The sequence below is a fragment of the Artemia franciscana genome, chromosome 19 (genome assembly GCF_032884065.1).
Source record: "Artemia franciscana chromosome 19, ASM3288406v1, whole genome shotgun sequence".
In the NCBI taxonomy this organism is placed as follows: Eukaryota; Metazoa; Arthropoda; class Branchiopoda; order Anostraca; family Artemiidae; genus Artemia; species Artemia franciscana.
The window spans coordinates 34,336,698-34,349,789 of NC_088881.1; the positions used below are offsets into that span (position 1 = coordinate 34,336,698).

At 36.4% G+C, this 13,092-nt stretch overlaps 1 protein-coding gene across 4 annotated transcripts in view; it reads left to right on the forward strand.

Annotated features, from left to right (window-relative positions):
* LOC136039600 (protein pellino-like) overlaps window positions 1–13,092 on the forward strand; it is an 84,304-nt gene that overhangs the window by 19,667 nt on the left and 51,545 nt on the right. For all 4 annotated transcript variants that reach the window (XM_065723465.1, XM_065723466.1, XM_065723469.1 and 1 more), the window contains exon 3: window positions 6,767–6,877. In XM_065723465.1, coding sequence (XP_065579537.1) covers window positions 6,767–6,877 — 111 coding nt within the window. The remainder of the gene's footprint in view (window positions 1–6,766; window positions 6,878–13,092) is intronic.

Sequence of the window (13,092 nt, forward strand, 5' to 3'; positions counted from 1 at the left end):
ATATGAGCTCTTAGCTCTTGTTGTATATAGGAGCTTGAAACTTTTGCAGTAATATTCTCTGGTACGCTGAATGCGATGGTTTTATTTTCGTTAAGATTCTTTGACTTTTATGGGGTGTTTTCCCCTATTTTCCAAAATAAGGCAATTTTTCTCAGGCTTGTAACTTTTGATGACAAAGGCTAAATTTGATGAAACTTACAGATTTAAAATCAGCATAAACATCCCATTGTTTTGATGTATCTTTTAGCATCAAAATTCCGTTTTTTAGAGTTTCGTTTATTATTGAGCCGGGTCGCTCCTTACTACAGTTTGTTACCACGAACTGTTTGATATACGTAGTAATTTAAGTTCGTTTCAAGTTTTAATGTTATTCCTTACTTTAAGTTGGAAAAAAACATGTCTTTTTATATTTAATAACAACCACAAGCCGTAGACATACAATATCTTTGGTTTTTTACCACATAAAAATCATAGTTTTGGAGCTACTTTAGGTAAAATTAAATACTAAGATTGACTGGAAAATAACGCAAACAAATCATTGCTTTTATCGGTCATTATTTAACAAAATTCGGACTTAAGCGTAAAGAAGCAAGGTATTGGGGAGGGGGCGAACTTTCTCATATACGTAATATGAGGGAGTTCATCCCCTCGTCATTACCTCGCTCTTTACGCTTAAGTTTGAATTTTGTTCCAAATCTTTAAGAATGACCCCTAAATCACAATGACTGTTTAATTAGAATAACTAGCTCGTTTGAAACTACTAAAAATACTTTAGCGTCAAGAGCGAGTCATTGACGAGGGGACGTACCCACCTCATATGCCATATTTTTGTTCGTTTTAAGTTTAATGTTACTCCTTACTTTCAGTTGAATTTTTTTTTTTATTTATTTAATCTCTAATTATTTTTAAATAATGCTTGATAATCCTGCGCCCCCTTCCTGGAAATTCTCTTCCTCCATGAAAAATTCCTCCATGGAAAGATCTTCCCTCAGGCATTTTATCGGCGGGGGGGGGGGGGGGGCAAGAAAGAAACTTTAAAAGACACATGAAAAATGTGAAATTGATATATCCCCTTGATATATCCCACAAAAATGTGAGATTTGAAAATACCCCTCGGAAAATACCCTCCCCCCTCCCGCGGATGGTTGGTCTCCAATCATTTTGGACTTATAAAAAAAGGACTAGTACTCTCAATTTCTGATCTAATTAGCACCCTCCAAAGTTTCTGCGACCATGAGATGGAGGTGTAGAGGAGGAAGGGGTAGTATCCCTCCTATACAGAACAACTTCTGCTCGTTTTGGGGTTAATGTTATTCCTTACTTTCATAATAATAGCGTATATCAGAAATATTCTCAGAAATCATAAGGTAATAGATATCAGTTTCACATTTTTGATGCGCTTTTTAAAGTTTCGACTGAAGTGTGGATAAGCATTTCAGCTAGCACTTGGCCAGATAAGTTTTTGTTTTAGCCTTTTACAGATTACATTCAGGGAAGTTAAGCTAAGCCGGATAAGTCAGTTAAGGGATGCTTAAACGCAGTTCCGCCGGACTCTTGCAGTTCCGCCGGAAACTACTGGAGCTGGTAAACACATCAAAACTTTTGAGGTTTCTACAAAAGCTTAGTCACGATCTTTAGGAAATGTTAACTTGTTAAATATTTTCTAGTTTTTTATTGTTTTAAAAACTAGAGTTGAGACAAAGAGTCAAACTTTAGCGTAAAGAGCCAGGCGTTGAGGAGGGGTCAACCCCTTTCATATACGGAATAATTTTTGTTCGTTTTAAGTTTTAATGTCGCTCTCTGCTTGCAGTTTAAACAACTTGTTTTTTTAATATAAATTTTAATGTCGCTCCGTACTTTCAGTTAATTTTTTTTTATTTGATTTCTGAATGTTCTTCAACTAATGCAGGTTCGAATTTGTGTCACCGTACATGGAAAAAAAAGTTGTATATTAATTTTGGCAGATTTATTTCGGATATGAAGCGTTGCCCCCTCCTCAATACCTTGCTCTTTATGCTAGAGTTGTTAGAATTTAAAACAAGCTTCCTATTCTAATTAAACGGCCCCTGTGTTTCAATTATAGCAAACAGTCAAATTTTAGCGTAAAGAGTAAGGTATTGAGGAGCGGGCAACCCTTCATGAAAAAGCAAAAACTTGGTGTTTTTGCAACTCTTTGTCTAAATCAACTGTAAAAATGATCTCGAAAATATTGGTGGATTTCTAAGGTTTGGCAGAATATGGTAGGGCCGCTGACTCGGGTGTTCTGAAAAACTGGAACAAGATCGCGATAAATATGAACTCTGCTACTGTTGACACGGTCTTCGATTAAATGTGGGTTGTTGCCTCAGCAGGGTTGTTAACTGGTACACTTTCCTTGTTTTTGCATTCTTTTTTTGTTTTTGCATTGTGTCTCCATTTTGAATTGTGATTGACTCACCTCGCATTGTGAAGACCATTTTTTTTTCTCATTTTAAAATCTTATTTTACCAGTCTGGGGCCCAGGAATTTGTTTTCGATGGGGATCCTTCTATGTTTTTTGAAAATGCTTTGAGGTAGCATTTACAACACTGGAATGTTTCTGCACATAAATCAACCTTTTTGCGACATGAAAAACATTCAGATCCCCTTCAAGTTCTAACTTTGTGCTAGTCAGTCCTTGTAGTAATTAAATAAAAAAAAAAAACTAATTTTTTTAGCTGAAAGTAAGGAGCGACATTAAAACTTAAAACGAACAGAAATTACTCCGTATATGAAATGGGTTGTCCCCTCCGCAATCCCTCGCTCTTTACGTTAAAGTTTTAATTTGTTTTAAAAAGTAGAATTGTGGCAAAGAGTCAAACTTTAGCGTAAAGAGCGAGGGATTGCGGAGGGGACAACCCATTTCATATACGGAGTAATTTCTGTTCGTTTTATGTTTTAATGTCGCTCCTTACTTTCAGCTAAAAAAATTAGTTTTTTATATATTTAATTTCTGAACGTTTTTGAATTAATGCATGTTTGGTTTTGGCTCTCCGCACATAAATTATTAAAATGAAATTTGTATATTAATTCTTTTTTTGGCTAAATGGCTTTCTCTTAGTTTTGATCAGACGATTTTCAGAAATAAGGGGTGGAGAAGGAGGCCTAGTTGCCCTCCAATTTTTCGGTTTCTTAAAAAGGCAACTAGAACTTTTAATTTTTAACGAACGTTTTTATTAGTAAAAAATATACGTAACTTAAGAATTAACTTACTTAACAAACTTTCATAATCTTATATTTTTATTATGTATACGAGGGGGTTTGTACCCTTGTTAATATCTCGCTCTTTACACTAAATCGTAAGTTTTGTCCCAATTCTTTAAGAATGACCCCTGAATCAGAAAGGCCGTACAATAATTAGTTGAAATTACTAAAAATACTTTAGCATAAAGAGCGAGGTATATATCTCCTCCTAAATACCTCGCTCTTTATGCTAAAGTATTTTTAGAACCCCTCATATGCGTAATAATCTCTGTTCGTTTTGAGTTTAAAAGCTACTCCTTCCTTTCATTTGAAAAAAAACGTTTTCATGTTTATTTTTCATTGTTTTCTTATAGTAATGCTAGAAAATCCAGCGCCCTTTTCATTGAATTTTTCTTCCCCCATGACAGATTCCTCCAAAGAAAGATCCTCCAACATAGTCCCCTCCCCTCAGCCCAATCCCCAAACAAAATAAAATCCCCCTGAAAACGTCTGTACACTTCCCAATAACCATTACTATATGTAAACACTGGTCAAAGTTTGTAACTTGCAGCCCCTCCACCAGGGATTGTGGGGGAGTAAGTCATCCCCAAAGACATAGTTATTATGGTTTTCGACTATGTTGAACAAAATGGCTATCTCAAAATTTTGATCCGTTGACTTTGGGAAAAAATGAGCGTGGGAGGGGGCCTAAATGCCCTCCAATTTTTTTGGTCACTTAAAAAGGGCACTAGAACTTTTCATTTACGCTTAGGCATAAAAATAAATATTATTTTAATAAGTGCAGTCAGTAACCAATCTACAAAAATAATGGATTGATTAAAAGTAATATTTTAGTCTCACCTAGTATTACTCGAAAGGAAGAACAAATAAACCGTAATATGAACTCTGGAAATCCGGTTATTCCTCTCTATACAACGGAGATTTTCCGATACGATACGGATATGATACGATACGTTATGATACGAATTATAAAGTGAGTCTGTAGTCCTTATACTATCAAGACTTGATCACTTAGAAATCGTCTACAAAATAATCATGGAATGTCATTTTCAGATCTAAAACGACGGTCAATCATTGGACTGTGCTCATTGTGCAGAAGTGATGCCATATTAAACGAAAAAAAGTCCTTAAAAAACAATCCTAAAATTCTCTATTTCTATATTATTAAAAGTCTCCTTAAATGGTTTGTTTTGTATTGTACCGAAACTCTTATAATGTTTTGTGTTTTCAGTAAACCGTTAGTAATAATTCTACTAAGACAGGGAAAGATTGCCATCTGGTTTATTTGCACTCGTTGAAGTAATGACTTTTTTCGTTTTAAGTTACAACTTCGCTCTTTACTACCCTCGGGATTTTTTTTTAATTAATTTTTTTGGAGTTAATCTTTTGATTTTAGTTATTGTACCTTCCTGTACAAGGTGTGAAATTCGGTTCTTTTCCGGTGGTAGGAAGAGAAATCGAGATAAAAGACAGTCAGGGTCCATCGTAGGATATTCGATATGCTCGTGGTGGCTTCATTGGACATAGGAATGCGGAAACCCACCACCCAAAACTAACCTTGAATTGAGAAATGTGAATTTAAATGTTAAATCAGCAATATTGACTTAATTTTAAAAGAACGGTATAATACTTTGCTAGTCTCTTGAGTTCCCCATGGCCAGGCACGTACGGTTAATTTTTTCTGGGGAACGGTACATAATAAAGAAAAGAAGGTACTTGCGTATTATACCAACCACACTTGTTCTTGATCTGGTTAAAACTGGTTCTCTTGTATACACTCGGAGATAATCAGCTTAGGGAGATAAACTACTATGCAGGTATATTATAATTAAATGTTTAATATATAGGGTTGGTTAGATTAGGTTATGTATTTAATATAAAGTCTTCTGGGCGGCCTGCTTTCTTTAATTTTCTTTTGTAGTTTCCATTTTTTTACTATAGTCTTGTATTTTTGTCATATTTTGGTATATTTCATTATGATTAACCTAGCTTCGCTTCTTGAGTGTGGTCGATATAATACGCAAACAGAAAAGAATTTCATTTTATTGTAATAAAAAGTGCCAAGAAATTTGGGAAGTTTTGAATTTTTGGGGGTCTGAGGCCCAAGCCCCCCTCCCCTCCTTGTGTATATCCCTGTCCATGGTTTTTCAATATTTGCATTTATTTATGCTGGTTTGACAGTTCTTTGTATTTTCTCTTTTTTTCTTAGTTGGTTTTGTTTATCATCTTGCAGGCTTTTGGGAACAAATTTATCTATCTATTGTCATATTCTGTAATGTTTGAATGAACAGTCTGAGCTGTATTCTCGAATCATGTATTTTCTTAATATATGTATTGTATAAACATATATAAATATTTAAATATATATATACGCCGTATAAATATTGTATAAAATATAAATGAAATGAAAATGGATTAATAACAGATAACACTTTTAACTAAAAATAATATACCTCCTTGGTACTCAGCAGTAAGAAACTTTGGTATTTTCTGTTTTAGAGTCTGGCTCATGCCTAAGCTTCTTGGATGTACTGTTAAGCAAATTAAAGTTAGGTTATTTAATGGTGCAGTACAGTAATTTTATGTTTTTGGTCTTGACCTAAATTTTGGAACTTTTCCCTCTGTAAAATGCTAATAATACATAATACTAAATGTATTAATAATGAATACATGTAAAATACTTAAATGTTTTCGTCTGCTGTAAAAGTAAGAAAATGTAAGCCACCCCATTTCATAGGCATTTTCGAAGACCACACTGACCTTCCGTGACGTACAAATAACAGTGCAAATAGGGATAAATCCTTTTATTAGACAGTAAGAAAGAACGATAAGAATTTTTGGTAGTTCAATCATATAAACAGCGACCGCCATCAACAGATAAACACAGGGATATCTGTTGATGACGGTCGCTTTCTATATGATCCAAGTATCCAGAATTTTTATCATTGTTTTACTCTGTCTATTAAAAGGATTTTCCCTATTTGAAATCTTATTTGTAACACCCTCTCATTTTGGGTATGATGATGTGCTGCCTGCTTAAAAAAGAAGAGAAAAGAAATGAATCAGATAGTTACACGTCCCTATGTACACAACCTTACGCTGAGCCTTGCTGAGAGCATTAGTCAAATATAATTCTTCCAGTAGTGGTTTTAGGCTTTATAATCTGAGAGGGGGGGGGGGCAAGCTACATTAATAGGATTGTAAAAATATAAAATAAAAACAATTTAGTGCCAGATGTCGGAAAAAATGGCATAGGGAAGCTGTCCCCCTTACCAGGCCGTGAACCATCACTGTGTTTGTTGTTTTAATAGACGTTTTCAAACCTGTTAGGCAAGAGCATATCCAGGATTGTTGTTCCAGGATGGTTTTTTTAAGGGGTACAAAAAAAGACCACAAAATATCCCAAATTTGTTTATACGACTTTTTCTTACTTTTTACGAGTTGGAGAAAAGTTTTGCGAGGGGTATTCAAACTCAGTAACATCCTACCTGGTGGATACGACCTTGCTGTTAAGGTAATTACTTATTATTAATCTTATTTGCAGCTTTGATGAAACGGATCATTCAAATATGGATGGCAAAGGAGGTTGTGATGGTTGTCAAAATTCTAGAAATAGCACATCGTCGGCAGTTTATGGGGCACTAGTCATAATAGGGTAAGCTGTTTCTAATTTAAGAAAAAAGTATATTTTGTTCAAGCACCAGAATAAGTAAAAATTTGCTTAAAGTGTGATGTCACATGTTTACTCCTCCTCCCATTTTGTCTCTAGGAAATCTGAAGCGAGTACTCGAAGTAAAAAAAAAGGAAGAACATTCTTTCTGGGACACTAGTTAGTTTGTAGTCTGCTGCCTGAGTGCCAATAGTGAAAAAAGAGCTACACATGCCATCTATGTTTGTATACATTGGGCTATTCGTCGTCCTGTGAGAATTGAACTATGTGGATGAATATGATGAAAAGTGTAGATTGTGCAATCTATCTAAGCTTCACAGAGGATATACGATTAAAATTAAGGATCGTAATTCATGTATTGAAGAAGTTTCTGATTGTCTTGCTATAGGGTTTCTATGTTCGAATTGTCACTATGATAAATGTGGTCAGTAGGAAAATTCCTATCCCGGTATAATTAGAAAAAATTCTAAACGATCATTTAGTCTTTTTCTAAGAGACTCGTATCGTTGTGTATTCAAATTGTGTTTTGAGGAAGAATCTGGACCACGCTTCAAGTGCCAGAATAACAAAAGAGTGTGATTTTTACTTCATTGTTACGAAGACACTGGTTGTTATGATTATAAACCTAGTAGCTGTTGGGGGCGCTTCTCGCCCCCCAAGCCCCCCCCCCCCCGCGCGCGTAAGTCGTTACGCGCCATATTAGTTACGCGCCATTGTAGTTGTGTCCCTATGTCCCACCTGTGAATATAGATATATATATATATATATATATATATATATATATATATATATATATATATATATATATATATATATATATATATATATATATATATATGTTTTTAACTACGTAAAACTTGCGAATATACAACATTCTTTGCTGTCCCATTGTCTGTGCATATAAATAGATTGTCAGGTTTACCGACTCTTGAACATGCAACATATAATGGTCCATGGGAAAACAATCCGTATTCAGATCTATACCTCATGATTCTAATGATTGCCCTTGAGCTTTGTTGATGGTGATTGCTAATCGACGATTTCCTGTGTCGCCGTCGTCATTTATATATCCCCCTGTGCCCCCCGGCGTCCCCGTTGTAGTTGTGTCCCTGTGTCCCGGTCGTCATTTATATTCCATGTGTCCCGGTCGTCATTTGTGTCCCGGTGTCCCAGTCTGTGATTTCTCTTTGAGGATCCCGGGCGTCATTTATATTCCTTGTGTCCCGGTGTCCCGGTCGTCATTTGTGTCCCGGTGTCCCGGTCTGTATATACATTCGTTTTTGAATTGGTCTTTTTTTTAGGTTTTAGTTTTTTACCTTTTTTTTAGTTTTTTTAGTTATACCTCATGATTCTAATGATTGCCCTTGAGCTTTGTTGATGGTGATTGCTAATCGAACATTCCCTGTGTCCCCGTCGTCATTTATATATCCCCCTGTGCCCCCGGCGTCCCCGTTGTAGTTGTGTCCCTGTGTCCCGGTCGTCATTTATATTCCCTGTGTCCCGGTCGTCATTTGTATCCCGGTGTCCCGGTCTGTATATACATTCGTTTTTGAAATGGTATATGATGAAATAAATTTTTGTATTTTTCTCCTTTTTTTCTTTTTAGTTTTTTTTTTCTTTTTTCTTTTTATTTTTTTTTTTTTTATTTTTTTTTTAGTTTTGTTTTTCTCCTTTATATTTCATTTTTTTCCCTTTTTTCCTTTTTTTTTCTTTTTTAGTTTTTTAGTTTTTTAGCGTTTTTAATTTTTTTATTAGTTTTTAGTTTTTTTTTTCTTTTTAGTTTTTTTGTAGTTTTTACCTTTTTTTTAGTTTTTTTAGTTTTTTTTTTACTTATGTCCTGGTCGTCATTTATACTCCCTGTGTCCCGGTCGTCATTTGTGTCCCGGTGCTTTGTTGATGGTGATTGCTAATCGAACATTCCTTGTGTCCCGGTCGCTTTCTCTTTGAGTGTCCCGGTCGTCATTTATATTCCCTATGTGCCGGTGTCCCGGTCGTTATTTGTGTCCCGATGTCCCGGTCTGTAATTTCGTCAGTCGAAAACATGACGTCAGTCGACACACAAACATGACGTCACCCGACAGACCCACACACACACAGACAACTTATTTATATATATATAGATAGACTTTTATTTGGCATTTACGGAGATGTTTTTGACGTTGCATCAATTAAGCAAATTGAAACACGTGAATTTTAAAGTATAAATGAAAAAAGTATCATTGACTACACAAAGAGATACAACAAGAGTGAAACTACATTGTATTGTAGTAAATGTGATCCTGAATTTTCCCTACTTGATCAATACAAAGTGAAGGTAAATGGTCTATCACCACTAGTGGTCGTCAACGATGATGATTATCTACGTTTAGAAGAAGAAGAAATCGAAAGAAAACGAAAGACATTTTTCTTTTGTTCATACATGTTTTATTAATAAACAAATTGACAAATACTATTAGTACACTTTATTCTTAGAGCGCTGAAATGAATATTAAAAAATAGGAGAGGATACTTCCCACTGTGAAATCATCCAGACGAGGGTTGTCCATATAAATACTTATAAATTCCCTGTAGGTATTATCCACAACATCGGAAAACAAAATACAATAGTGCATGAAATCCACAGCTTTTAGTCGTCAAATCTAGTACTGTGTTCTAGTTTTGAACAATAGGTTTCATCTTGATTTCAGTATAGGTATTAATATGGAGGCCATAGAATATATGTGGCAAACTGAGAGAATCGAAATATTTTATATTCTTCGTGGTTTGAAAGATGCTTAACCATTGACTAATGTTTCTTATATTCGGCGGATTACAGTTAACAATGATAATGGCATGAGTATTACCTTGAAGTTTGTCAAGGAAATCTGAGGGTAAACAAGAGGATTTGTATTTAGACATGAATAGATCCAGGTTAAATACATCAATTATTTGATTCGTTTTCATGGTGCCAAGTCTAGTAGAACATTACCATCGGGAGTGATCTCATAATAGGTTCTAAGTGATATTAACGTAGTCAAGGCATTTCAAGGCATCGGTGATTGCGCAATCTAAATGTACACTTCAAGTTCTAACAACAGTCATATCTTGAGTGCCGGACAAGTATAAACAATTCCACCATGAGTTTTTGAAAACATTGAATCAGTTATTCAGTTTTCAAATAGTTGTGAATCATGAGCCAGTGATTGCCTAAACAATTCGTACAAAGTTCCATTCGCTTTGCACATAAGACTGGATAAAACAAAAAATTTGGAATCATGGGGGGATGCCATCCAAGACCCAGCGGCACTAGCACTCTTCACAAAGGCCAATGCGAGTTTTGAGGGGATTTCTCCATTAGCTGAGTTACAAATCCCTCATTTTTTCTATTTTTTCCGAATTACCCCCCCCCCCCCCAACTGCACCAGAGAGAGCGGATCGAGTCTGGTTATGTCCGTCACGTATCTTGGACTTGTGCTTATTCTTCCCACCAAGTTTCATCATGGTCTCTCCACTTTAAGCGTTTTTCAAGATTTCCGGTCCCCCAACTCCCCCAATGATGGTTGATCCGGTCGAGATTTAAAATAAGAGATCTGAGTTACGAGGTTGTTCTTAATATGAAATTTCATTAATGTCCGATCACTTATTCGTAAGTTAAAAATACCTCATTTTTTCTTATTTTTCAGAATTAACCCCTCAACTCCCCCAAATAGAGAAGATCCGTTCCGGTTATGTCAATCACGTATCTAGGACATCTGCTTATTCTTCTCACCATGTTTCATCCCGATCCCTCGACTCTAAGCATTTTCCAAAACTTTAGATCCCTCCCCCCTAACTCCCCCCAAAGTCACCGGATCCGGTTGGGATCTAAAATATGAGCTCAGAGCCACGATATCCCTCTAAATTAAAAATACCTTGTGCTTTAGAGCTCTCACTTTAAATCCCGACCAGATCCGGTGACATTGGGGGGAGCTGGAGGGGGAAACAGGAATTCTTGGAAAACGTGAAAATTGAGGTATCTTTATCTTACGAATGTGTGATCAGATATTAATGAAACTTGATATTTAGAAGGATCTTATGTCCCAGATGCTCCATTCTCAATTTGAATCGGATCCGGGGACATGGGAGTTGGAGGGGAAACAGAAATCTTGGAAAACGCTTAGAGGGGAGAGATCGGTTAAATGCTTAAAATCTTGGAAAATGCTTAGAGTGGAGGGATCGGGATGAAACTTGGTGGGAAAATAAGCACAAGTCCTAGATACGGAATTGACATAACCGCAACGGATCTGCTCTCTTTAGGGGAGTTGGGGGGGGGGGAGTTAATTAAAAAAAATTAGAAAAAATGAAGTATTTTTAACTGGCGAAAGAGTGGTCGTATCTTATTGAAATTTCATATTTAGAAGGATCTCAAAACTCGGATCTTTTATTTTTTTACCCGACCGGGTCCAGTGTCATTAGGGGGGGGGGAATCTTTGAAAACCCTTAAAAAGGAGAGATCAAGATGAAACTTGGTGGAAAGAATAAGCAGAAGTCCAAGGTAGGTGACTGACCTAACCGGACTGGATCCACTCTCTTTCTTGGAGTTTTGGGGGGAGGTAATTCGGAAAAATTAGAAAAATGAGGTATATGTACCTTACGAACGGGTGATCAGATCTTAATGAAATTTTATATCTAGAAGGATCTTGTGCTTTAAAACTCTCATTTTAAATACCGACTAGATCCGGTGACACTGAAGGGAATGGGAGGGGGAAGCTGGAATTTTTGGAAAACGTGAAATCGAGGTATCTTACGAATGGGTGATCGAATCTCAATGAAACTTGATATATAAAAGAATATTATGTCTCATATGCTCCATATTCAATTCGAATCGGATCTGGGGACATAGAGGGTCGGAGGGGGGAAACAGATGTCTTGGAAACCGTAAATCTTGGAAAACGTTTGGAGTGGAGTTATTGGCATGAAACTTGATGGGAAGAATAAGCACAAGTTAGAGATACGTGATTGACATAATTAGAACGTATCCGTTCTCTTTGGGGGAGCTTGGGGTTGTTAGGTATTTTTAACTTCAGAATGGGTGACCGGATCTTAATGAAATTTGATATTTAGAAGAAACCCATGTCTCAGAGCTCTTCTTTCAAATCCCAACCAGATCTATTGACATTGGGGGGAGCTGGTGGGGGAAACCAGAAATCTTAGAAAATGCTCATATATGTCGTAGATACGTGACTGACGTAACCGGACTGGATCCACTCTCTTTGGGGGAGTTAGGCGGTGGGGTTCAGTGCTTTGGTGAGTTTGGTGCTTCAGGACGTGCTAGGACGATGAAAATTGGTAGGTGTGCAAGGGAGCTGTACAAATTGACTTGATAAAGCGTTTTCCCCGATTCGAACATCTGGGGGGGCTGAAGGGAGAGGAAAAATTAGAAAGTTTTAGGTATTTTTAGCTTGCGAGTGGGTGATCGGATCTTAATGAATTTTGATCAAACAGTTCGTGGTAACGAACTGTAGTAGGGAGCGACCCGGCTCAATAGTAAATGACACTCTAAAAAACGGAATTTTGATACTAAAAGATACATAAAAAGAATCGGATTTTTATGCTGATTTTAAATATATAAGTTTCATCAAATTTAGTGTTTGTCATCAAAAGTTACGTGCCTGAGAAAATTTATATTATTTTGGAAAATAGGGGGACACCCCCCCCCCTAAAAGTCATAGAATCCTAACGAAAATCACATAATTATATTCAGCGTATCAGAGAACTCTCATGCAAAATTTCAAGCTCCTATCTACAAAAATGTGGAAATTCGTATTTTTTGCCAGAAGACAGATCACGGGTGCGTGTTTATTTATTTTTGTGTTTTTTTCCCCTGGGGTCATCGTATCGACCTAGTGGTCATAGAATATCGCAAGAGGGCTCATTCTAACGGAATGAAAAGTTCTAGGGCCCTTTTTAAGTGACCAAAAAAATTGGAGGGCACCTAGGCCCCCTCCCACGCTCATTTTTTACCCAAAGTCAACGGATCAAATTTTGAGATAGCCATTTTGTTCAGCATAGTCAAAAACCATAATAACTATGTCTTTGGGGATGACTTACTCCCCCACAGTCTCCGGGGGAGGGGCTGCAAGTTACAAACTTTTGTTTACACTTTTGTTTACATTGTTTACATACAGTAATGGTTATTGGGAAGTGTACAGACGTTTTCAGGGGGATTTTTTTGGTTTGGG